Raw genomic sequence first — 27,995 nt, 5'->3', positions numbered from 1 at the left:
CACACACAGCCCTTTTCCTTGGTTTCCAATAATGGCCCATCACTCAGGCTATTACCTCATCACAGGAAGCTAGCCTGGTTTATATGTAAACACTTTCTGGATCCAGGGGTTAGAAGGTTCTCAAATGCAGCCTACTTCCTTCCCCATTCCCAACTCACAATATATATGCCCCAAGTCTGTGGATTGGTGCTTTGCTGCCAAAGTTCTTAAGACAGTGTGCATAGATTCTTTCACCGGTTCAATGCAATGAATTGTGGCATTGCAAAGCTACAAGAACTATTCAATGGTGGCTGCAGGTGCAGCAGTATGCTTGCATTCACACTGCAGTTTACTTCATTTTCCCGTTGTTTCCCTAACTGTTAATTATCTTTTACTTTTCATATGACATAAAAGTCACTTCCAGAAAGTGATGACTTTCACATGACTTTCCTTTAGAAAATCTGGTTATGGAACTTGCCCCCCCCCTCCCTGGGTGATGCTCCAAAAATGACTTTCCTTCAGGAGTCTCCTTTCCCCCACACCCCAGGATCCTGCAGAATGCAGAGCCTCACTCCCCCCAACTTCTATCCTCTGGTTTGGTTGTGGAACCTCATTCTCCTCTCTCCCAAGGATCGTGCAGGTTAATGCTCTAAGGATCCTGCTAGTAATACTCAGCAACTGGCTTTCCTCTGCAGTTAAGCGCTGTCATTATAATCATCCCCTCCTCTTATGTCCCAATTTCTTACTTTGCTTTCACATTGCAGTGCAGAGTACTGGTGCGAATGAAATTTTGTGCTCCATGGCAGCGTATAGGTACTGCAGTGTTAAAGGAACATTAGAAAATGGGACAGAAGCACTTGCCTTCAGTTGAAAGTAACAGAATAGTAGCCTAACCTGAAGCGTTTGTAACCCGCTGTAACCACTGTATGTTGTTACTGCACTAAAAGTTCATCTTGCTTCTGCTTCAATGTAGCAGTGTTAAGCAAGATGTAAACCCATAACATGGCATTCTAATGGCATTTCACTCCATCAGATCCATGAATGCATGCCAGCCCAATGTGGTGCCCAGTTTACTTCTGCTTAATTGTTGAAAAGGGCAGAATGAGAACAAGGATGATTTTGTACCATTGCATCTGTGAGAGAGACACCCTCCAGTTTCAGGGAAATGTGACTAAGGTGGATCACAAAGTGGAGCTTTTCTTACCAAATGCTCCCAGAAAGCTTTAATATGCAGGGTTCCCAAACACTAGAAAGTCTTGTAGAGAAGATTAAGCATTTGATTTAATCTCAGTTTTAACAGGATCCAAAAACATGGTGAATCACTTCTACAAAGGGAGAGAGTCACTTTGTGCAACTTGCTTCTTTTCAGGTACTAATTTTCGATTTTGAGCTGTTCAGTTGTCTAGAAGGTGAGAGCTTGGCACTTAATTGTCTGTATACAAATATTTTAGTGCAGATCATGAATTCTGAGCATCACTGGTCTCTGCAGACATATGAACCTCTGCTATTGTGATTTTAATCTCCATATAACTTTCACATATAAACTGGCAATTGTATGTGAGGCCTGTGTGAAAATCTGACTCCCCAGCCTGACTCTCAGCCCTTTCAGCCAAATGTACTAAATTTTCTTAGCAGGAAAAGTAGCCTTAACTGATGGAGATAATAAAGTTATGCCTTTACACTTCATTATTGCTAGCAGTAGCCGCACAGTTGGATCTTTATGTTCTGAAACCTGCATTTTACTATAAATTCTCAGCAGCAAACCAATGTGATATAATCTCTAGATGCATGAAGAAATAACAAAAAATTACTGGTGTGAAATTAACTATATTAATATACACATGCAGCTATTAAGTGCAAAGTCTGAGCCAGATGTGAAAATTATGCAGAATGTGTAGAAGTATACTGCAAATGCAATATTGATGGAATCTTTTTTCTTTCTCCACTTAACATTTAAGCTTGAATAGTTGTTCCAAAAATAGCATAGATAGCAAAAAGGGAAAGGCTGTAATTCAAGCCACTGGATCACATGCAGGGTTCTACAGGGTTCTTTCGAGTTTTTCACAGTAAGCCTTTCTAAATATGCAATCCTGTCCAGGCAGAAAACACCTTTCTCCTCATTGATAAGTCTGTATGTCAAGAAAATAATTTATTGATTATCCGTAAATGTAGCTTGGCAATAAGCATATATAGAGCACTGATACTTTTACCCTTCAGTATTAAGGCTGCAAGAAATGGCAGGATAAATGGCAGGATAAAGAAATGACTTTGGATAGTGTAGCTTGTCTGGAACTAGTCATAGCTCTGTTCTTTTCCCCAATTCCAAAACATTTTGGGAAGCCAATCAAGCTGTAGTAGAACTTCCAGTTCCGTACTGGAAATAGTCAAACATGGTCATCCTTGTTGTATGTGATCTGTATCATGTTTTAACTTTTATGAATATTTGTGCACAAAATCAGATATTAATTACCACTAAAAGTAGAACTCACACCAGATGTTTAAGGAATAGAAGAAATATAGAAAAAACAAGACATTGGCAGTATCTGAATTCACTTCTAGACAGCATGCAAATATATATTTGGCCCATGGAGGCCTGTTTGAATTATTTCCATTTATAATGTATTAAAAACTCTACTTCTTTAAAGCTATTTAGGATTATTATGTTTCCTTTTTTAATAATACAGATTATGAGGAACTAATGAGGATAAACAGATTATGCAATAAACTCCAAATGCATTTTGAATTTTATGAAGCCTGAACCTCTTGTTTTTAATAATTCTAAACAAGAGCAGTGCTGAAAGCTTTGACAAGCAATAGTTACTTTCTCCCACATAATTTATTGGATTGCATTTACTCATGTGGAGTAAATGTAAATAGGCTGAAATAATGTTTAAAAGCCATCTTCTCTAGATACTGATGGCCCAAATGTTAATGCCTTGTTCTCCCATATTCTGTATAGGACTGTGATATCTTTCAGACAGTTGCACTAGAGCAGGGGTCCCCAAACTACGGCCCCCGGGCCGGATGCGGCCCAATCGGCCTTCCAATCCGGCCCGCGACGACCCCCGCCGCCCGCTGCCGGGCCAATCGGCCCAATCGGCCTTCCAATCCAACCCGCTGCCGGATGCGGCCCAATCGGCCTTCCAATCCGGCCCGCAACGACCCCCGCCGCCCGCTGCCGCCGCCCGCTCTCACAGCGCGCGGCGCAGCGACGATCTAAAAAATCGGCAAAAAATCGCCGAAAATCCTTTGTGCGCATGCGTATGGGCCTCTCCCGACCCAGAAGAGGTCATTTCTGGTGCACTTCCGGGTCGGGGGAGGCCCATATGCATGCGCACAAGCGATTTTCGGCGATTTTTTTCCCGCCCGTGTGCGTGTGCGCATGCGCACGGGCGCGCACTCCCCCGCCCTCCGGCCCGCTGCGCGCGCACTCCCCTACCCTCCGGCCCGCCGCACGGTAAGTCTGGGGACCCCTGCACTAGAGTCATTCAGTTACATGGGAAAAACTGATGGTCCACTGGAGTAGAGGGAAACCTTGTGCCCCCAGTGTTGGGGAAAGGGGGAAAGCTCATTTCAATGCTTATCCCAGTCAAATCAAGAATATAGGAAGTTGTTTTAAACTAAGTTGGACAGTTAGTCCATCCAGTTCATTATTGCCTTCATTCACTGTCAATAGCTCTCCTGGATTTCAGACAGGAGTCTTTCCAAACCTATCTGAGGTTATCCGGATTAAACCTACAACCATATGTATGTGAAGCACTGGTTTGCAGCTGGTATAAACTAAAATAAATTTGGATGTTTAAATACACACACAACTTGTATTAAACTCTGCGCTGAATTTTAAATATGATAAAGGTTCAGCCCAATGCTCCAAGTCTTAAAGAGAAGAAAGGAGGAGAGATAGAGGAAGGAGTGACAATAAAATGCAGATACTTCAGCCTCATTATATTTTGTTGCATGCTAGTTCCAAAAGGGCTAAGGAGGAAGTGAAGAAAAAACTAGTTAGGTTAAACAAAATAATTTTCAAAGTCAATAAAAAAATAAGAGAAATAAGATTTGAGATAGAGGGGAGCAGGGTCGTCTTAAGCTTATCTGGCGCCGTGGTGCAAGGATCCCTCCAGCGCCCCACCCCACCCCCACGTTTCCCTCCAGGCGGGCAGCAGCTGGAGGGCAGCTCCTCCGGCGGGACGGAGGCTCCAGGCGAGGTGCGGCGCAGCATGATGGAGGCAGGCGAGGGCGGCGCTGCCGGCGGGGCTGGAGGGCGGCTCCTCCAGCAGGCAGGAGGCTCCAGGCGTGGCGCAGCATGGCAGAGTTGGGTGAGGGCAGCAAGCTGATGCCGGGAGGCACCACATCCAGCCTCTGCCGCTTCCGGTGCCCTCCAGAACATGGTGCCATGGTTCCCCTTGCCACTAGCCTCTATGGCTAAGATGCCCCTGGAGGGGAGCATACAAGTTCCTTTAATGTGGGAGAAACTAAATTAATTATAGTTATATTTAGGAAGTGTGTTACAGGCTTATGAAGAAGCAGATCTAAAGCAGTACGTTTGACCAAGATATTGGGCCTAAGGGGGTGGAAATAAGTTTTTTTAGATTGCTAGCTGAAAGTTTCTAAACCCACTTGCATTTTTTTTCCTGACCTAGGAGGTAGTCATGTTAAATTGTACATTATGCATACCCATTTGATTCTAACCCAAGCACTCAATGAATGACCCATCAAACAAAGAATCAGATGAAGCATGCACATCTTAAATGTTGGCATTTTTCAGTGAAGGTGTTGAACTGTGAATGGCTATTATCAGCTCAGTCAATCAGTGTCTTGCTGGTGAAGTATTGAAACACTTTCCTTGCCTATAGCTGTCACTTGTTCTTTAATCCGCTGTGAATAAAACTGACATGACAGATGCTGGGGGAGGAGGTGAACCTGTTTCATCTCCCCCCGCCTTCAGTATTACAGAATTAGAATTGGCATTAGAGTGCCTGTTTCACTAAAAACACATAGAATCACAGAATGTTTGGCTTGGTTTTGGAAGTGTTGAGGAAGGAATAGGAAATGAACTCTGTATTCTGCCAGTTTAATTCAAAATCAATTTGGCATTTTAACCTGAATGCCAGACTATTGATTCTATCTTCCCATTTAGTAGCATGCAGTAGGAGCAAATGGCAGTGGCTGAGATGGATCCAGATTGTTTTAGTGGGAGCCTTCTAACATTCTTAGTTCCAATATCCAACTTGACATGCTCTGCTTTCCATGCTACAGATTTAGCCAAAATACTATGATGACTAAACTGAATTATACAGATTGCAAGACTTGGATTATAAGAAATAAAGCCATGTAATTTTGTGTCACTTTTACACTTGCAGGTGTGATTCAGAACTATAAATTAGCAGCTCTGTCTTACCTGTGCAAAAATTAAATCAATCTTGCAGACTATCTCAAAGTTTTATTGTAATGCATCCTTAAACTCCCCTCTTTAAATGTAAAATAGCCCAGTTTTCTATAGGATGGGACTAGGCTGAATACACATTCCTAATCCTCCCTATTCACAGACAGCTGGGATTAATGTTTTAGGTGTTGAGAAAAAGTGATTCTTAGAGAATGGAAAGAATAACCCAGGATTGTCCTAACCTCTAACCCAGAGCTTTCCAAACTTTTCATTTTGGTGACACACTTTTTAGACATGCATCATTTAATGACACAGTAATTCAGTTTTACTAGCAAACTGGAGATTAAATCAACCCCTCTCCATCCCTGGGAGGAGTGCAGGGAACATTTGTGTGACATACCTACACACTGCAGCCGACACACTAATGTGTCGCAACACACAGTTTGGAAAGTTCTCCTCTAACCGAAGGCATGGCCACATGAGCTGGCCCTGCAACATGATGGAAAACAGTTTTGCCTGAGGCTTACTGGGCACCAAGACTCTCTGACTTCATGACTTATGACTGTTCTCCTTTTCAGTCCTTTTCCTCTTCCAGTGTAACAATTCGTATTTATGGATTGACTTGAGGATTGGCCTATGTATAGAAATGTCACATGTGGATTGTAAAATTTCACTGATCAATCTATGAACAAATTTGTTGGAGCCTTTTCATGGATTTAGTTCATGAAAACTTGAGTGAATAACTAATTACCGTGTGATGTTCCTAGCAAGTGCCATCCCTCAAGAGATCCCATTAACAATTGGTTAGTGCGAAACAATGGATTGGAGCAACCTAAATATTTTTCCCCCCTTTGGGAGCACTAGTCAAAGGTATTTTTGTGGTCACATTACTTAGTACTACAAGAATAGGAAGATCCACTAACACAGCAATACTTTGCATTCCTACTCCAAAGTAAATCCTACTGAGTTCAATTGGTTTTAATTCAATGCCCTAACAAGGCTGAAATACAATACTTACTTACCTGGGAGCAAGTTCAATTGAGCTCTGTGGGGCATGCACTGTTAGATGCTTTCTGTGTCCTCTAGTTACAAAAATCAAGGAGGCTGTGGACTATGCATTTTATACAGCAAAACACAACAATTTAAAAATAAACAGGCAAATAGTTTTATCCTTACCTTCTATTCATCTTTTGTGAAAGCTGCCCTTTGACAATGAAAGCTGACATTCTAAACGTTAAAGGTACTTAAAGTTGGCTTCAGATCCAGTTCTATCCTTTAGAGTATAATTAACTATAGTTGAATATAGATTTGAGTTGAAAATGAGCAATTATACAACAATCCAAAAGTCTTAGCTTTTCACAAATAGTACAAAATATATGTGTCCTAAATCCATTGACTGTGTGGTTTAAGTCAAAGTAATTGTGTTTAGGATTCTAACCTAGTGTGCTAAGCAATGGGATTTGCGGGTTTTCAGTACATTGCAAGAGATGGTTCTGCATCACTTCCTTTTATTCCTCTTCCTAATAAAATGATTCTTTTATTGTCACTGTTTGATTTTTCCTCTCAGTCCTGCTTCTAAATTGTCACTTTGTAAGGGAAGAGAAGCATCTGAAGTTCTTTATAGTCTTTGTTGAAGTTTCAACGAGTCATTCTAAGATAAATGGAATTTTCTTCTTCAATCCAAGGCTTAATTATGGTAATTAGTCTTTGCAATTTGTAAAGTTTGGCAGTCAATTCAGCCCCTAATATGCATAAGCCTCTTTCTGTTACAAATTGAGTAGGTTTAATCAGTTTTAGAAAGGCAGTCAGAGGCCCGCTATGTCTACATAGTACACTCTTAGATTTTTTTCAGATTGGTTGTTATTTATTTCAATCTCTGCTACATCATTAGCAGTGCTTCAATTTTTAAAAAATATTTATGAAGCTTTCATTTTAGCATTAATCCTCAGCATCTGTGATTATGATGGGCACTTTGGGAATCTGTCTATTGTGTGTCTGCTGAGAATTAAAAGCCCGACAGTTCCAGGCAGTAAATTAACCCTCACAATGCCACTTGGTGCCAAACATCTTTAGAAATGTTGCCTTCTGCTGCGTTCTTTTCTCTCCAGATTTCACAGTAATGTCTGATTCCCTCAACAGACATAAGCTTCATTTCATTCTGACAGCCATCTGTGGCACTGAGGTGCGCCACTCCCCACCCTTTTTTTCATTCAAAGACTGTTTTGCCTTTTTCTAGAATGAATATGTTAATGAACTGACAAAGGGAGGGGTGGAAATAAAAGGGAAATTAGTGGCATTTTTGTCTCTATGAGAGAGGGAAAACCAATGACTGTGACGGCAGTTTTTGCCTCTATGGTAGAAAACTAAATTCTATCAAGGAATCCCCTTTCAGAGACACAGTGCTGTTCCAAGACATTTTGCTGCCTGGAGCAGAACCCAAATGCCCCCCCCCCACTAAAGACTACACTTCAAAAAGCCTTGTTCCACTATTCAGACACCAGTTCCTGCCTTTATCATTGTACTGCCTGAAGCAAGTCACTTTACCATGCTCAAAAATAGGCACAAAACAATGTTTATGAATCTCTTCCCAAGCCTTGTGCGGTTTTGGAAATAACTTCCAGAAGCTTTCCATAGGATGCAAACAAGACGGGTGCCTACTAACAGATGGCCAAGAGGGGGGTAAGGGGATGTCTCAACTATCTGTAATTTCAGCAAACAGATAGCAACCTAGTTCATACTGAGACCCAGTTATAGCTTCCCTTTCTGTTTCTTCAACATGGTGCAATGATCTGGCAAACATTTGTATGTATCCTGTTTCCAAACTTCCCTCCCATGGTTCCTCTGTTTAATAAAAATGTCCATAATTAACTATGCTCTGTGGATTTTATATATATATATCTGATCATAGATATTGAACTCTCATACATTCAGGTACTGACAAAGGAATTTATCAGAGGTTAAATTTTATTATATAAAGGAAACGGGAGCCTTGCAATCTTAAAAATAAACACAGTGGCTGGAATGTGGCTTAAGGAAGCACTCTGAGGCATAAATTCCTGTGTGTAATACAATAGCTGTTTGAGAAGCAATGGAACCTATAATATGTGTTCTGGTAATGTACTTAATCTAAAGTGAAGATTAAGTCACAAAAGTGACAATGATCCATGGATTTTTATTTAAGTTTTAAAGCATTTGTAAACTGTTTAAAGTAACAGGACAGCAAGATGTTATTTTTGTGCTAGAAACTGCTCATATTTTTAAAATCCTGTTTTAAAAACCTAGAGATAAGTATTTTAAAATCTTTTAAAATATTTAGTTAGTTATTTAAGATTTCATTTTAAGATTCTATTTTTAAAATGCAGTTAAAGATTATTGGTAAGCCAAATTTAATAATATAAATAATACATAAAGGGGGTAGACTGTTCCAACATGAAACATGGTTAACTTCAACTAAAATATCCACTGGGCAGTAGTAGTTTATCTTCAATAAACCCACTGATTTGGGAAAATACTAGACGTTTTGCCCAAAAAGATGTGCAAAAAGGGGTGGAAGCAATTTTGAGTAAATTTCTGCAGTGAATGCATTTTCACCAAGGCACATCTAAACAGTTCAGTATTGTTGACTATGAACCTGTAATAGTAGGAGCAATGTTTGTTGTGGGAAACTATAAAATTATGGCATAGGAGACTGAAGGATGAAAGCAAATGAATTTTACTATGGTATGCCACTCTTACAACTGATCTCAAAATCACCACAGACAATTTTTTTGTTCTCTGGTGGTGTTCCCCAGAATTGCTTTCATCCCCACTATCCACCTAGAGCAGTGCTACTCAAAGTAGTAGTCCATGTACCGGTGCTGGTCCACAAGCCATTAACTGCTGGTCCCAGATAACTCCACCACAGCCCAGGTTGGGTGGTGTCAGGGGCTGGGCAGAGGAGGAGAAGCGGTGGATATCGCCTCCCCATCCTGACCCATCCAGGGAGGGGGAGGGGGAAGACAGTATAGATTTACAACAGTGATTTACAATAGATTTACAACAGGAAGTCACAGCTCAGAGGCAGATGAGGGGAAAAGTTGGGAAATAATGGGAGAAGAGGGACAGAGCTGGAGAGCAGCTGGCTGACACGTCACTAGAAAGCATTCCAGACCCACCACCTCCCAGAACCTGGCAAGCCTTAAAAGTAGGAGAGCAAAGAGCTTGAGGACAGAAGGCACTTAGCGGCACCCATAGAGAAGGTGATGATGATGACGAATTAGGAAGTGGGGAAGAAGGGTGGTGGAGATTCACTCGGGACAATGCCATTATCCAAGAGGCTGGGTTCTACAGCCTCTCTCTGTAACGTTTGGGGGAAAAGGACTGTAAGAAATTTTTTCTTGTCTTTATACTTTCCTGGGCAACCAGCCGGGGGCCTCTGACAGCATCCTGACAGGTGGGATGCTTCAGAGACTAAATATGATACTGGTCCCTAGCACGCTGGCAACAGGAGAGAATAATTCTGGCCCATCACATCAGACAGTCTGAGAAACACTGTCTTAGAGAACACTTGGCTCCTTGTATCATTATTATAGTAGGACAGCCTTCTTCATGACAAAGTCATCCAGATGTTTGAAACTTGGGCTGCATTCTCATGGCAGTTAACTCTGTTTCCCTGATGTTACTGTTAATTTCCACATTGTGTTTGAAATTTCACATGACATAAAATCCACTTTCAGAAATCTAGTGTAATATCGTGAAAGTTTAGTGTTCATTTCCATGTGAATTGCTTCTAGATAAACACAGTTTTAACCCCATTAACCCAGAAAATCATGGGAGTAAAGTGATACAATTTGGGGTGGTATATCAGCCTTTCCTACTATATATATGTGGAATCGCATATCATAGAACCATAGAATTTTAGAGTTGTAAGGGTCTCTGAGGGTCATCTAGTCCAACTTCCTGTAATGCAAGAATCTCAACTAAAGCGTCCATGACTGATGACTGTCCAATCTCTGCTTTAAAACCCCAAAGGAAGGAGAGTGCTCCACCTCCCGAGTCCACTGTCGTCCCTCATCTTATGTTTGTGTAGGTGGTTCTTCCTGTCTAAGTGTAGAACCTGAAATTTGTCCCTATTGAAATTCATTTTGTTAGTTTGGGCCCAGTTCTCCAATCTGTTAAGGTCATCTTGAATCTTGATTCTGTCTTATGCTACACCTCCCAGTTTGCCATTTGCAAATTTGATGAACGTCCCCTCAGTTCCTTCATCCAAGTCATTTATAAAGACGTTGAACCACAACGGACCCAGGACAGAACCCTGTGTCACCCCGCTTGTCACTTTCTTCCAGGATGCTGAGGAAGCATTAGAGAGCAGCAGTTGGGTTTGGTGAGCCAACCAGCTACAAATCCACCTAACAGTTAACTTGTCCACTCCACATTTCATGAGCTACTCCACAATAATATCATGGGGGACTTTGTCAAAAGCCTTACTGAAATCAAGATACACTACGTCCACAGCATTCTCCTGATCCACCAAGTTTGTAACTTTACCAAAAGAAGAAATGAGATTCATCTGGCATGACTAGTTTTTGAGAAACCCATACTGGGTCTTAGTAATCATAGCATCCTTTTCTAAGTGCTAACAGACTGACCATTTAATTATCTGTTCTAGAACCTTTCCTGGCATCAATGTAAAGCTGACCAGTTGGTAGTTACCTGAGTCTCTCCCCCCCTTAAGATGGGGACAACATTTGCTCTCCTGCAGTCTGCAGGGGCCTCATTGTTCTGGAGGAGTAGCAACGTTGTCCAATGACATTTGTTGCGCCACATCACATTTACTGATGTGAAAAAAATTAATGTGACGTTGATATATTGGTAACAAAAAGCCATAGTTCCATAATGCAACAGGAAATGAATTTTCTGTTCCATAATGCAACAGTGAAAGGAATATTAGAAAACAGGGCAGAAACACTAGGATTGTAATCAGAAAAACTAATGCAATGTTATCCATACCTGAATGCACCCTAACTTCCAGCAATGCATCCTGGATAGAGGAAAGACAGGAAATAAGAAAGCATTGTTATAACTTAGCCATGAAAATGTTGACATTCTGTGGAGAGGAGAAAAGCTTTGTGGTAGTGGTCATCAAATTGTCACAAGTCTGTACTTTTGTCTATGCCATTTCCCACCCCCACTCCCTCCCGCCACCTGCCAACTTAGTATAACACTTCATGCATCAGATGAAGTGCACTTTAGCCTATGGAAGCTTATGATATAATGAATTTGTTTAAAGTGCCACACTTTGTTGCTTTCCCTGCAGTGGACCGACATAACTAACCTTCTGGAAACTTTTCATCTCACCATTTTCACAGATGTTTAACATGAAAGTATTGCAGTTTGCAGACCTTGCTGAATATGAGCTTTCAGTCATACTCCTCCAGTAACTTCAAGTGCAGAGTTATCTGTATATACTGACAATAGCATATGAAAGGTAAAGTTTAAAAAATTAAACATAGGCAATTTCATTCAGTGAGATGCTAGCGCTACTAATTAGTGTTTTGGCTGCGGTTGTGTTTCTAAACTTTTGGCATCGACTGAATATGCTGTTTAGAAAACTTTTTTATGATTTTATTGGTGCATTCACCAGTGTCAATGACAGAAATTTATCTTGCTTTAGCAAATCAACAGATTTTTTTCTTCTGCTAAATGCTTTTGGCAACACAGATGGAGAGCACAGCAAAGAAGGTTCCACTCAGAGGCGTCAGATAACTGAATGGGTTGCTTCCTCCATTTAGACCAGCTTGTTGACTTGGCAAAGAGCCTTGGTCAAGTAATACAACCCGTGCTTCTGCCATTTGTTAATTCTGCATAATTAAACACCAATTATACATAGCATTGTTTCATACCAGGCTCCTCAGCTGGCTTTTCTTTATTATGGTTTTGTGCCAGTTTCCTTCCTTATTACCAAAAATTACTGTGTATTTGTTATTCTAATGAGAAGTTTTAAAGGAAATCATATTTTTCTAAAGACAGAATGGCAAGTGATTGTAGAAGATGGTGCTTATTTCATGAGCGAGACATTGCATTTAATAGGTGTTTTTACTCTTTTGTCTCAATGTATGTGAGAATTCTGTAGAGTAATATCACTGGCCTTTTTCAAAACAGATATTCTGATGAATGTATAAATGAGGCATACAAGTGCACATCAGTGTTAATTTCTTTTAAGGGACTGCCTAGAAGATTACATGGTAGGAAATGTAGATGTAGACTTATAATTCTAATATTCAAACTCCTTAATCAAAGAATAAAAACCCTTAAGTATTTTGTATGAATTAAGGATATTCTTAAAGTTAAGCATGGATTTGGCATCTTGAACTAGAAACTGATTATACTGGAATATTTGGATGTAAACTGATTAGTTTACTTTGACTAAAATCCAAGTAGTCAGCCTTTTCACATGCCAGCTCAAGTAAGTTTCAATTCATGTGCTATTGTAGACTGGACAATATACAGTGGTACCTCAGGTTACAAACGCTTCAGGTTACAGACTCTGCTAACCTAGAAATAGTACCTCAGGTTAAGAACTTTGCTTCAGGATGAGAACAGAAATCGTGCCCCCATTAGCTAAAGTGGTACCTCAGGTTAAGAACAGTTTCAGGTTAAGAACGGACCTCCATAACGAATTAAGTTCTTAACCAGAGGTACCACTGTATAAGGCTTATATTTGGGGTGGGGTGGGAATGAGATACTTCAAATGAATCTGTGTCCCATTTGCAAAGGCAATGCAGAGCTCTATTAAGTTAGAAACTAATGTGGAGGGGACAGCAGAGGATGAATGCTGGGGTCATATACTTCCCCACACTGTATATACAAACTAATAATAACCAGATCCTTTAAAACTTGGTTTTGCTGCTTGAGGCAAAACAGGAATATGTCACCCCCCTCACAGCCACCACACCATCAGCACTGCACCTCTCGATAGTGCCTATAAAGCGCTGGTAGCAGTGCCGGCTTCCAGCAAGGTTTCACCAAAATCTTGCAAGATCTTGTGCACTTTGCAAGATATCACCCGAAACAAGAGCCACTGCCTGCACCATTTCTCTACTGGCAATGGAGTGGATAATGGACACGAGGCAGGCACCACCTTTGGGGCTCCTACCGCTCAATGGAGGCACCTCACCTTGCTTCATTAGTGGGCAGCCGGGCAGCCTGCGTGGGTCAGACTAATATCCTGAAATTTCTGATGAAGCAAATCCCTCAAGTGCCTATATAGACCAGTAACATGTAGAGGATATTTAGTAAGCTATGGAGCTAGCAGCAGCAATGACAGTATCACCCATGGCTAAACAGCTTGCATCCTGCACACCAGTATTCTCATATTTTGCGCAATGTGTCTGGAGAACCGTAGGTCTACTATACCCAAGATGCACCATGCCACAGTCTTCAAAGAATTTGGGACCTAGTTCTGACTGAAACTCTGGACTGTACTACTTCAGACTGCAGATAGTGTTTACATGCTTAAATATTCACACACACACACACACACACACACACACACACACACACAATCTTTCCACAGAGATAATTATATGTCATTATTAAGATGGCAAGGCATTTGGCTATTTAATAATTTAATAATAATAATAATAATTTATTATTTATACCCCGCCCATCTGGCTGGGTTTCCCCCATTTTCAGTTACTAGAAACCAGTTAAGTTTCAAGTGGTCCATTCAAAATCAGCAAATGTTTAAGCTCTTGGATTCTATGCTAATGTCCATGCCATGACCTATTGCTAGGCAGATGTGGGGAACCTTTGGCTCTCCATATGTTGTTCAACTACGCCTCCCATCAGCCCCAGCAAGTATGGCCAATCATCAGGGATGGTGAGAGTTGTAGTTCAAGAACATCAGGAGGGCCAAAAGTTTCACACACATGATGTAGTGCAGGGGTCAGCAAACTTTTTCAGCAGGGGACTGGTCCACTGTCCCTCAGACCTTGTGAGGGGCCAGACTATATTTTTTTTGGGGGGGGGTGAATGAATTCCTATGAATTGTAACCCAGAGATGCATTTTAAATAAAAGCACACATTCTACTCATGTAAAAACACCAAGCAGACCCCACATATAACCCAGAGATGCATTTTAAAAAATCCTGCTCTCACCACAACTTGTTTGCCATATTTAAGGTAGCAACAAGCAACCTAGAATTTCACTGGCAACAGTGGACTATTATCTTACTGATAATGTAGTTTAAAGAATTTTTTTCCCTGACTTTTGCCTCTATTCAATAGTATCACAGAGGTCAAGGAGGTGCTTGGCTGCCTCAAGGGAGAACCCTGTAGATGTGGACTTAATGCTGAAATGCAGCTGTTGTTTGGAAGTGGGTGGGTGGGAAGGATGGATTACATAGAAAGAAAAAGAAAAAGAAATCAAATATACAAATGGAAGAAAAACATCACTACCCAATTTTCTATTAAACTTTAATGCCCTGTCTCAATGGTGAGCACATGGTTACTAAACATATGTAGAAATGTGAAATGATTTCATGAAATGTGAATTATATGAGGATTGCATAGCAGAAGAAATATGCATACAAAGAAATATAAATAAAGGATTATTATACTGAACATCAAGTGCTGCTATGTTTACTGTAGTCTACTGTTTATACCGCCTATTTCATACCAACTACACATTAAAAAATGCAATTACGCAACCTGCCTCTCAAAATAAACAGCATTGATTAGTTCAACATAAAATTATCAGCATAAGTAAAGACTCAAAAGAGCTTGTCTATATAAAATTTATGAATGTGTAAAAGAGTACAACACAGTGTCTCCTGAATTAAACCAGGTATTGAAATCACAAGATTTTAAGTTCAGGACACTGTTTTCACAGTGGCCAATCAAATGCCTAGGGGGATCCCACAAGCAGAACATAAGAACTACAATACACCTCCCACTTCTGATTCCCAGAAACTGGTATTCATATTGCCTCAGATACTGGAAGGTGCTTATTCTTCCATATCGGGCATAAACATCTTTAAAAACACCTGTGTGGAACCAGTCCAAACAAAACACACACTCAGAATCACAGACACAGATATTCTTGCAGTTTACACATGTGTAATTCAAGCTCTTTATAGTGTAATCAATTCATTATAACTCTTCTAAGCGTATTGGTTACTAAGTGGCATCCATCTACCTCCTTGCAGTCCCACCAGGCAACAATATTTTTCAATTGGCATGTGCCAGCTAACGGTAGTGTTTGGATGCTGTCCAGTTGGTAGCCTTTGCCTGTGGTTCCACTGCCTTCATAGATACCTGGATAGCTCATATGACCTCCAGAACAGATTTTTTTTTGGGGGGGGGTCTACATGGAGCTTTAGGGGAGAGAAGGAGGAGGTGGCCTTCAACAATAATAATTATAATTATAATGTTAGTGGAATCAGTTTGTTCACATATGGACACTATTGGACAAACCACAGAAACCTTGTTGGCTATCCCATAGGCTTGGGTCATCTATTAGATATACCCTGTGTAATTGAGGGTGTAAAACACAATTCTGCATGTTCATTTATATAATACATAAGCATGAATAGTCAAAGAAAGGCTTCACTTTAACAATCCCATTTTCTTAATATTGTTTTTACTGATTTTTTTACACCTGTACTTTCTTGTTGATTGCAAACTGCCCACCAGCCTACAGAAATGTAGATAAATATATTTTAACAAAAAGTTTTCCCTGTTGACGGGCTTAGTGATCAACATACAATTTCTGTTCACACTCTTAATGTTTATTATCTTATGATAATAATATAATTATCTTTGAAAATACTTTGCAATAATTGCTAGTGATTAACTTTTTAGAAAACACTTTCCTCTGAAATTAATGTCCTACAAGAACATACACTGAAAAACAGTTTCAGAATATGCCCATATTCACCTTGGCTGAATGATGCATAAAGAATTGAACACAAAGGAAAATCAATATAGTCATTAGTTGGCTTGCCCTCTAGGTATGACAAATGAAGGAACAGCTTCAACTTTTGGATACTGGAGTGAAAGGCCAAACATTAATGGTTTTAATAAATCAAATTTTAAATATGTTTAAAATTGTTGTATCTATTTGCTACTCAGTTTTGGAATAAGCTAGCAAGCATTTAGATATCACAAAATGTCATTGTTTTATTTTTATTTTCTGTTAATGGCATACTTGGAAAATGTAACAGTTATACATATGAAAAATAGTTTTATTTTTTGTTATACCAAGGTATTTTTACACTTTGAATCATTATGAGTGTATCTAAAATCTTACTGTTGGGTTATTTATGGAATATAAGATGCAAAGAAAAAGCTTATATGAGATGCAAAAGCCAATTACCTGCATTTAAAGTGGCACAGTCCTATGCCTGTTTTCTCAAAAGTAAGTCCCACTGTGTTTGGTGATGCTTACTTCCAGATAAGTGTATCCAGGATTGCTGCCTAATTCTCTTCTGTTGGACAAAAGACCAAATAGTCAATATGCCTGTCAAAAGGCAAGCTCATTCATCTATCTTGAATGAATGGGGGGGGGCATTCCCACCCCACTACCCTGATCAATACACACAACCCAGCCTAGACTGTACTACAGAGCAAGTGGAAGTGCCACTGTGCAAATAGCTCTACAATGATAACACATACTTTAGGAATTCCATATACATTTTCAGATGTGTTCAAAGTTCTCTCTTACTTTCTGAGATCTATTTTGGAAACCAAATTTATATGGGATTAAATTTACTTGTTTACTCCTTTGGTCTCTAATCCTAGCCAAAGTTACTAGAGAGCAGGACATGTACAATACAGTTTTCAATAAAATATTCACACAATCACTTTCCCCCTATTCACATTGTGTGTTTAGGTATAACATGTTGCAGACAGGCCCGTAGCTAAGGGATGAAGTGGGCTCCCGCCAGGGGCACAAGCAACAGGAGGGCGCAAAATTGGCTAAAAATATGTCCATAAATATAAATATTGATTATTGCCTCATAAGAAATGGTTTTAAATAGAGGGTGAATTGAATGGGGGGGTTGGAGGAGAGGCGGAAAGAAGAGCTAATTTGTCCGTTGCTAGGGGCACAATCAGGACGGTTCTGCAAGATCATCTAGCTACAGTTCTGGTTGCAGATTAACAAATTTATTGGCCACAGTCTCTTGCCATAAAAAATTGTCTCACAGTACACTTGTTAAAGCATCACAGGATTCTCTTTGTTGCATCTTCTTGTAAATTGTTTTATGTGGCACGGTGGCAGCAGGAACTCAAAAATGTTGCTGAACATTGTTGTTGTTGTTGTTGTTTAGTCGTTTAGTCGTGTCCGACTCTTCGTGACCCCATGGACCATAGCACGCCAGGCACTCCTGTCTTGCACCGCCTCCTGCAGTTTGGTCAAACTCATGTTCGTAGCTTCGAGAACACTGTCCAACCATCTTGTCCTCTGTCGTCCCCTTCTCCTAGTGCCCTCAATCTTTCCCAACATCAGGGTCTTTTCCAAGGATTCTTCTCTTCTCATGAGGTGGCCAAAGTATTGGAGCCTCAGCTTCACGATCTGTCCTTCCAGGGAGCTGCTGAACATTATCAGATTTATATTACATTCGTAGAACAGGGACCATGACACAGAAAGTTCCTGGATTATGCAGTTGACAGATTGCAACAGGATATTAAAAAACTAATGTCTACAACAGGATTTCTTCTCCGTTGCACTTGCCAAATATATATGAGAGGAGGGAATCACCAGAAGCTGCCATATTGTTGGCTACACAAAGAATTTTCCTGTGCTAGCAAAGCTAACAGGACTGGCACAAGATATGGTACCATCCAAGGTGAGGAGAACTTCCACCAAGCTTCCTACTACTCATACCTTTCCCTACTGTTTTGCTGCTAACACAGAAGCAGCACACCTCTGCCTCCATCTCCTCTCTTTCTTATTCTGAGAAAGGAATGTGGGTCCATTCCGGGGACCCTAGGAGACTGCCTATGCCACAACTGCTTTTTATGGCAGGTAGACAATTTTTAAATAAAACCTTAAAATTAAATGTAAAATTAAAAATTTAAATAATGGCATTCTCTAGCACAAGCCCTCTCCTGGGTCACCTCTTCCAGAATCGCTTGCTGTGATGGAGCCCCTTGCCTTCCAACTAGGTAGGGGTGGTCCCGCAACTGCATTAGTAGCATAAATACAGTGCATTAAAAGTAACAGAAGGTGGGGAGAGGAGTGGTAGGGGAGGCAACTGAGGGGAGAGCTCAGAAGCTAACTCACCACAACCAACTTCTTCTGCCTTGAAACCATTTTCACATTTTACCTGATAGATGAGCCAACTATGACAGTTATACTGTACACTAATCAAGGCTTTATTTTTACTTTGAGCATATAAATAATAGTCAAGGCAGTGATCCTCTAAACACCTCATTCCCTCCAAAATATTCCAATCGAAAACCATTCTTAAATATGTTGGTTCTAGTGCAATCATTCCGTTAGTTTCTATGTGGAATTTAGACCATGTGCAAACTTTGCTCTCTTTATGACTACTGAAGTAGCATCTCACAAAAAGCACAGCAGTGCCATGAAACAAACCCTTTACAGACGTTATTTGAATACATGGAAAGGGTGCAGCAGGAGTTTATGTTCCCAAACTCCATTCATTCATTGGAATCACAAAGGACCTATACAAATTCCAGTCTCATCTGTGGAAGCAGGCTGGGAGCAGACCTTGCAAACCCTACTTGTGCACCTGTACTAGCACATGGATGCTAAAGCCCACAAGCCTATTGATTAGGTCATGGTGACCATCCTAAGGTCAAAAAATTCCCAGGAAAAAATCAATGTGTATTGATTTGTAAAGCCTTTTGCCCTTAAGTTAGTGGTTGGCTGACTTAAAAAAAACAACTTAAAATGGTGGTTCAGTATGCTGTACATACTGCATATAGAGTTGCACATTCTTATAGTTGCTGATAACATCACATTAGTATTGTATTACTCCCTGATTAATAGATACAGCCTAAACTATATAAGAAGATTATTCCTGCAACCCAAAAAGGTATTAATATAATTCCAGAACATGATTTTTTTAATATAAAAAAATCATCATCATCATCATCTTGGTAATAGTCTTATTTTTATTCTCTCTGTGAAGTCATCGAAGAAATCCACAATTCAATTAAAGTATCGTATCTACTGGTTTACCAGTATCAAAGGTTTTTTTGCTAAAGAAATTTATCAACCTATCTGACATCCATTGAGCCCTCATCAACGGATGCATAGACTTATATTTTCAATTAAATGAAACTCTCTTTCATCTCCAGAGGGTGATTCAATAGTCTTTCTGGCTTAAAAGTCTGTTTTACTGGATTCTAATTATAATAGGCTATTTTCAGCTGTACTTTTACATGCTAGCCATACTCTGCTGTTCAGCAATTACTTGATGCATGTCTAACAGATTAGGATTATGCATTGGACTGGGAGTGGTGGGGCAGGGGGGCAGACAAGTAGATACACTATTTGCCAACAGTTGGGCATGTCCCTGTTGGGAGATATACATTGTCTTGACTTCTATATGCTTTGAGGGCCATGTTTGAAATGGCTGTTACTGTTATTTGTCCCTGCTTGCATGAAACTTGAGAAGAGAGTTCTTTATATTTGGGAGGAATAAACACCTATACTGTTGTTTCAGCAGCCTTGTGTGAGTTAAATTCATTGTATTTTTCAGTGTTCATGTTTTATTGCTCTGGGCTCTGTGACTATAAGGGTGTTTTTCCCCCTCCCCCTAGTTATTTCAGGGGTTCCCAGATACCGATGAGGTTTTTGAAATTGCAGCTGCAGGCTAATAGTCTCATGCTCAGGTTGTACAATATTACAAATTGACAGCACCTCAAGGTATCTGTTTGGTTGATGTAAACCCTGAATGCCCCTTGCTGTGCTGCATGGATGCCTATGTGATATTAATTTTCTAAGGCTGAAATTTGACAAGATAAGAGTAGCTATTGATTATTATCGTCCCCAGCCGTTTCATTTCAGAACTTGCTCTCATTCTCCCAGCTGAGTTCATAAACTTTTAGGTAATTTTTGACCCTGTGTTTTCTTTTGAGGTTCACATTGATCACATAGGCTGGAATGAGAGCCTTGGACAAACTTTTATTATAGATTACTGGAGAGTGATACATTAATTTACAATCTATTTAGTAATCTTTCCCAGTTCAGATTCTTAGGCTTTTGCTATGTGTGTGGATGGATTTTGTTTATCACTTAGACAAAAATTGACCAGTTCCTGTTTCGTTCACTTGATTTTTAAAATAATATTCATAGTTTTGTTGGCAGTTGGTAAAGCACAAAGTATGATCATATTGCTGTTTTTCCATAAAGATTGACATATTTCAAATAGGTGGAATCATAAACACCTATTACGTAGTCTACTTTTACTAAAATTAAAGCCTTTGCAAACTAGTCAAAAAGATGAACACATGTTGTAGTTACCTCTCTACCTACTGGTATCTTTGTCTGAAGGTCCTCTAAGCTAAAAGGGAACAACACCTCTCCCTCTTGCAACAGTGCTGGACTCAAGATCCTTCCTAATCTATGAACCTAGTTCTTTAAGCTTTTTACATCTAGAGCCAGTGTGGTGTAGTGGTTAAGAGCTTAAGAGCGGTAGACTTGTAATCTGGGGAACCGGGTTCGCATCTCCGCTCCTCCACATGCAGCTGCTGGGTGACCTTGGGCTAGTCACACTTCTTTGAAGTCTCTCAGCCCCACCCACCTCACAGCGTGTCTGTTGTGGGGGAAGAGGGGAAAGGAGATTGTTAGACGCTTTGAGACTCCTTCGGGTGGTGATAAAGCGGGGTATCAAATCCAAACTCTTCTTCTTCTCTTCTAATAGGAAGGTGAAGTCTGGCTAGGTCTAAGAGTATACGGTAGATGGAGACAAAGGGGTCTTTTAGGAGGACACCCATTCCAAACTAGGTTGGGCAATTGAACCACAAACTAACAGTACCTCTGTTTTGTCTGAGTTGAGTCATAGCCTATTGGACCTTATCCTGTCAAGTGCTGTAGTCAGTGGTTTAACATAGACATTAAACAGCATGTGGGATAAAACAGACCTGTGAAATCTCATAGAATACCCACCAAGGGGTCAGCAACAATCTTCCAGCACCAACTTCTAGAATCTGCAATCCAAGGAGGAGCACAACCCTGGCTCTCATTGTGGCCATGAGGTCCTGAGGTGCCCCAAATCCTGAGGCGTCAGCATAGAAGTTGGGAAAACTCCATCCTAGGAGCCATCAACACAAATCGATGCAATCTTCATCAGTTGACACAGGAATATTTATGAGCAGCATATCAGCAGAATCCCTCAGGTACCCAACCCAAGACACAAACACTCAAGATTAGCACTCACAGGACAGGAAGTCTAAAGAGAAATATGGAATTCCTATAAACCAGGGGTGATTAATCTTTTTAAGGCTGGGGACCACATTCCCTTCTATGCAGCCTTCGGGGGGGGGGGGGGCAAATGCCAGTGGTGGGTGAGGCCAGAGGCGAAAGTAGACAGAGCAATGGATGTGAATTATACCTTTGCACAGTAAGATAGTTTCTACACACTCACACATTCCATTCTAACCTCCATCCAGAAATCAAGAAGCACTATCAGAGTTCATGGCCACATTGCCAGTCAGGCAAACATATTTAAGCAGGGTGTCAAGCAGGGCTGGTGAGGGGTGTGTTGCAGTTTGGAGGGTGTTTGGCCTGGAGATAGTCTGGATGGCCAGATATAAAGGGCTGGAAGACTGCATTAGCTGTTTCCCACCCCTGCCATAGGACATAGCAACGTACCCACCCCTACCATCAGGGCCGGCTCTAGGTAGAGTCCTGGTGGCGCGGGGTGCCAAGGTGCCAGGGCGCCGGGCCGGTAGGCCGGGCGCTGCATGGAAGCCATGCCGCACCCTGCGAGGGCGCCGGAGCGATCTCCGCCCCTCAGCGCCAGGGAGCGCGACCTGCTCGAGACTGCCCTGCCTACCATACTACCCTTGAGTCTATGTTGGTGCTTTAGCAAGCAACCAGAGAGGCATTGGGATAGGATAGGCCCTCCTTTCTCAAATAAATATGTCACTCCACTCTCATGAATGCCCTCCAGGAACCTCTGGGAATGTTTGCTCCTGTATGAACACATAGGTACAGTATTTGAATTATTTCCCTGCTAAGTGTGCATTCATGTTACACAGTATTTTTCTTAAAATGAATAGATAACAAAAACAGATGAGAATCTATCTGCTTACCACATTTCATTTTCCAATGCACAGTTTTGATGAAAGTAATGAAATTAAATTGACATTTTTCTGCTGATAGGTAAATTGTATACAGTAACAGTGATTACTTTTTCTCAAAGTAGTATAAGGAAAACAGATTACCAAAAGGTCTTTTTCCTTCATCTTACTCTGTATTTTGTTTCCTTTGAGCATCTCTTCTTTAATTAGCTGATTTCTATCTAGCCCATATTACTGAATTTATGCTCAGCAATATTAATTGACATTTTGAAGATGATCATTAATAAAAGATTAGGCAAGAGCAAATGTGTATAAACTACTATCAATATTAGAACTGTGTTCTGCAAATTGGATCAATTCTCATTGATTCCTTTCACTAATCTAGAGTAATGTAGGAAGATGCACCTGAAAAAGAGTGCTGAACACACTGAAACCCTAGTGTGAGAAATGATGTGTCTTTAAAAATCACTTTGTAATGTTAAGATTGTGGAAGGCAACAAAGAAAGTCAGTGTTCGCTGAAATGGTTCCTGCCTCAATTTGGTTTAAAGCAACAATCCATTTTTATTGTACACATGGCCTATGCACTTAGCAGATCACCTTCTGCTCTTAATTAATTTGTGAAATCTAGATTATTTAGTGAAAATGAATAGAAGACTCAAAACTTCTAACACAGAATAGACTTCAGACTTTAAGTTGTTTTTGTTCAATAATATGGAAATGCCAGATCATTTTAGCTGAGATCATCAGAACTGAACAAGGAACCTATGAAAACTATACAAAAGCACTTGATCATACCCCTGGCCAGCGTATCCTGGTGGAATATGTATTTGAAGTATGATGTAAATTAGAATGTAATTTATTAGAATTAAAGAAACTGTGATATATCAGTAGTAGGCAACTAAGATTTAAATGGTGTTAAATATTGATTGAAAGAAGGAAGTCAATGGATTTAATCAACATAATTATAAATGAGTAGTACTAAAACTAAATATGTTGCATCTTTTAAATATTTATTGAACCTATATTTAAATATTTATTGAACCCTTTATTCTTTAAGAAAGTATCAACTATTTGCAGTGTTCAGTTATACCCTACCTTTGTTGTTGTTTGTTTAGTCGTTTAGTCGTGTCCGACTCTTCGTGACCCCATGGACCAGAGCACGCCAGGCACTCCTGTCTTCCACTGCCTCCCGCAGTTTGGTCAAACTCATGTTCGTAGCCCGAGAACACTGTCCAACCATCTCAGCCTCTGTCGTCCCCTTCTCCTAGTGCCCTCAATCTTTCCCAACATCAGGGTCTTTTCCAGGGAGTCTTCTCTTCTCATGAGGTGGCCAAAGTATTGGAGCCTCAGCTTCACGATCTGTCCTTCCAGTGAGGACTCAGGGCTGATAACAAATATTGATATACCCTACCTATATGAGAATATACCCTACCTATATGAGAAAAATGTGGGCAGTTCTCTTAATGTTTGTATGTGTGTGTGTTAACACAGAGTAGAGTCAGAGTGATACTGATTACCGTAATACATTGGCTACACTGTAATTCAAAGCAAATGTTATTCACATATGCTTGCTACGGCTATTTGACATACTACACTTTTAGCATGTGCATACAGTATATCTGCTTAATACATTAATGTGTGAGAAAGCAAACACTACATTTTAAAAGACATATATGTATATCTGGGGAGCCATGATTCGTTAAACTTTACTGCAGCAAGCACATATCTTTAAAAACATAATGTATGAAGCACTCTTTATGTATGGTTAGATCTGCTGTAGCTAGCACACTGTTGGAACTATATAATCTGCTTCAGATTATCAATATTTGTTATCAAGTGGATTTCCTAAAAATAATCCAGTGCTCTTTGTGTTAGTAGTATTAGATGCAATTAAGAGAAACGTAAGCATGTTCAGGAACTGTTAAACACAATTGGACTTCAGCTCACTTATTAGAGAACAAATCCAACTCACCTCAGTTGGATTTACTTGTGAATATGTTCAGAACTACACTGAACAATGCTTCGCATGCTATAGTCTCATTGAAGATTTGATCTATTGCTTCTTTTGGAAAGTCTGGGGTGAACTGGTCAAGAGATGAAAAGGAGTCACTGACTTATATTCTAAGTAGCTTAAGACGGGGATCTCTTCAATGCTACCTAAGCATTCAAAGCTCAGTATTAGTATTTAAAACAGGTGGCAACCAGCAACAAAATATTTCAGTATATTTCCAGCCCTAACAAGAATGTTTCAATTCAAGGCTCTTGCCAGCTCAAGCAAGAGAGAATTGTATTTCAGGTAGGTAGAAATGGGAAATGACAATATTTTATTTCCCTCCTGAACTACCGACCTGACCCTTTCACATTTGAGGGATCATATTCAGCCCTGAGCATCAACTCTTTATTTCTGTATAGATGGCATGGTTATGGAGAAACTTTGTTTTCTCCTTCTTAAATCTCAACATACAACAAGTCTCTTCTCCTACTTGCTGTAAGATGGCAGGGGCTCAAGCAGGCCAGCTGCCCCCTCCTTTCCCTTTCCCTGTTGCCTGCAGCATTTCATGGTTCCACTTCTCTTAATGCTAAATCCTTGAAAACATTTGTTGGGCAAGCATCTTTTAGAATCATCTGTGCTTGGTTTGTTTTTTTTATAAAAAAAAATATTATTACATAGCACATCTAGATAGCCTTCTCAGATAAACAGAAACCCCAGGAGCTCAGGAGAATGTAGAGAAGTTGTTTACCTAGGGTACAGTTTTTTTAGCACAACTTTTGTATCAATGTTATTAGAAGGACTCTAACCACACAATTTCATGGATGCTCGACCAGGTCTAGCATGGTGTGGCTGGAAGAGACAGAGAGAGGCAGAATCCCAAGTAGAACTTCACTTCTAACTGCTCTAAGTTCTGGTGTAGAGTAGGCCTGCAACTTACACAGGGGTTACATTCCATGGATCATGCCTAAAGCCAAAACTGTGTATAGTCAAAACCAATTGGGTTTAATGGCAGGTGGGATTGTCAATGTCGTTTTCCCTGGAACCCTGCCCCCTTATTAGGCAAGCTGTAAACTTACTGTACTAGCATTTTTAGTACTGACTTGATCTCTATTTTTTTATTTTGTACCATGCACCTTCAAAAAACTGAAAGAGAAAACATGAAATCTCTGCCATTTAATTTAGGAAGAGACCTATCCCATTGCCCTCAGCAGTTATAATTCGCAACATGTTCACTAGCTCCCTGCATGGAAATAAGAGAATAGTGTATTAGAGAGGACTTTTGATTCAGTTGCAACCGTCTCTTTCAGATAAGTTTTCAAATATGTTCATGAGATTATATCTTACTGCAGTAGCAAGACGAATGGACAAATAAATGAGGGGTTTTAACCCTTCTCTATCTTATCCACAAAGGCTTTTAAAAAAGGAGACCTCAGTAATGTAAAGGGATACTTCCAAGTTGTTGGGTTTTTTTACATTCTGCTTTCTAATAGACTAGTCTGAAAAGAGCTGTACATTTTATCAAAGCAGAAAATGCCTAACTTCCACCATAGTCATAGAATATATGTGTATTGAATAAAAGGGTTGAAATAAATATTGTTTAATCACTGTATTTATCTTATTTAAGAATCACAGGTATTCTGAATATGTAATATCAGAAGTGCTATATATTTTTTCCAAGTGCATTGACTTCTCTGTGATAATGGGATTTATTAATAAAATGTAAGTGCTTAGATGACTAGCTTGGATACCATTTAAACAAGACATTTTCAAAAAGAGGAAGAAGAAAGCACACAGTACATAATATTTCTAGAATGCTACCTATTATTTCTGCATGATTTGGGGGCGGGGGCAAGGAAGATTATAGCCATATTTTTACGAGTAAAGTTATTTGAGTTCTCAGAACTTTCCGACGGGCTTTTATTTCAGTATGATTGAATATTGTTTAGAAAATATAGTACAATAAGTTCTCTGTATAGTTATTCTCCTACTAGATTGATATTTTTGTCCTTAAGATACTTTCCCCTCATTTTTAAATACATTTTTGCTCTTATGCAGTATGAATGGCTTCAAACTACGATATTTGAAAATATTTTGTTTGCAGTTTAATTTTGGGGGACTGTACTCGATGAGATTTTAAAAACATTTAAAAATGATGTCCTTAATATTGCCCCTCAGTTCAGGAAAATATCTCTTTCTGATTACTATAAACTGTTGCCTTTTGCAAGATGTGATAATTCCCCTTTCGTTTGCTCCACCCCTGGATAAGAAATAGCGCTTATACAAGCCTTCCTCCTTATTTGACAAGACACTGCTTTTCCCCCTTCCTACAAAGAGGTAAAATCCCCTGAGTCTGTAATTGCCAGGAGATGAAGCAATGATGGGGAGTGATCACAGTCAATAGCTTTGATTAACAATAAGGTAGAAAATTAGCAATGCTAGCATTCAACCACCCAGCCTCCTCTTCCCCATATGTCCACCACAGCATGTGCTGGCTGCTCTGCAGCATGTAGACAGAACACTTCGCAAGCTGTGAAATCAGAGTGAAGGTGCAACAGAGGAATAAAACTAGGGACAGAGTAAACACAAGAGGAATTTTAAAACCACAAAGAATGTTGCTGAAGATAATCCAGCCAATGGTGTGGAAGGATAAAGTATGCTGTGTGCTGTCACTGTTTGTTTTTCTGTCATATGTGGATTTACTTGTATATGGACACTATTTGATGGAAATGGCAACTACTGTTACTACTATGACCCCATCAGCAGCTCTGATGTTATTTCCAACAGACTCTGATGACCTCGAGAGAGGAAACGACAGCGGAACACCACTTCCCACCTCAGATAATGAGGACAATTCTCTGGGCTACACAGGTAGAGTGTATCTTTCAAAACTACTACTTCCACTTTCCCATTTCCATCTGCCATTCCCATCAGTACATAACTGTTTAATCATCCTTGATGCCACTATCACAAAACATTGATAATCAATCCAGGAGTTCAAAATGCACTTCTGAATTTTTTTATGAGTTGCTTTTTTGAAGTCTGGTTAAGTTGTTTATGACTGTTATTGAAAGGCATACAGTATTGTTTGAATGTCATTGCTTATCCATTGCCTAGATTTTTCAGAAAACTCAAATGTAATGTTTACGTCAAATACTTGATTTTTAAAAGATCAAAATCTGTTTTAATCTCTCTTATATGTAGATACAATAGACTTTTCCCCCCTTTTCAAGATTCTTTAGTCTGTATTACATTAGGCATGTTAGAGCTACATCACATGAGACTACATCAAATGATTAACAGGCACAGTGACAGGATGGTGCGTCAGAAATCTTTTTTCAATTCTTCTATCCTTATTAACACCGAGCACTGCACAATTAACC

The 27,995-nt window shown here is 39.9% G+C and overlaps 1 protein-coding gene across 1 annotated transcript in view; it reads left to right on the top strand.

Moving 5' to 3' along the window:
- Window positions 1-27,995, top strand: part of ROBO1 (roundabout guidance receptor 1) — a 577,320-nt gene that overhangs the window by 215,228 nt on the left and 334,097 nt on the right. The window contains exon 3 of the mRNA XM_035116286.2: window positions 27,400-27,483. Within this exon, the coding sequence (XP_034972177.1) occupies window positions 27,400-27,483 (84 nt within the window). The remainder of the gene's footprint in view (window positions 1-27,399; window positions 27,484-27,995) is intronic.

The sequence above is a fragment of the Zootoca vivipara genome, chromosome 4 (assembly GCF_963506605.1).
Source record: "Zootoca vivipara chromosome 4, rZooViv1.1, whole genome shotgun sequence".
NCBI classification, from domain to species: Eukaryota; Metazoa; Chordata; class Lepidosauria; order Squamata; family Lacertidae; genus Zootoca; species Zootoca vivipara.
This window is presented reverse-complemented; position numbering and strand designations above follow the sequence as displayed.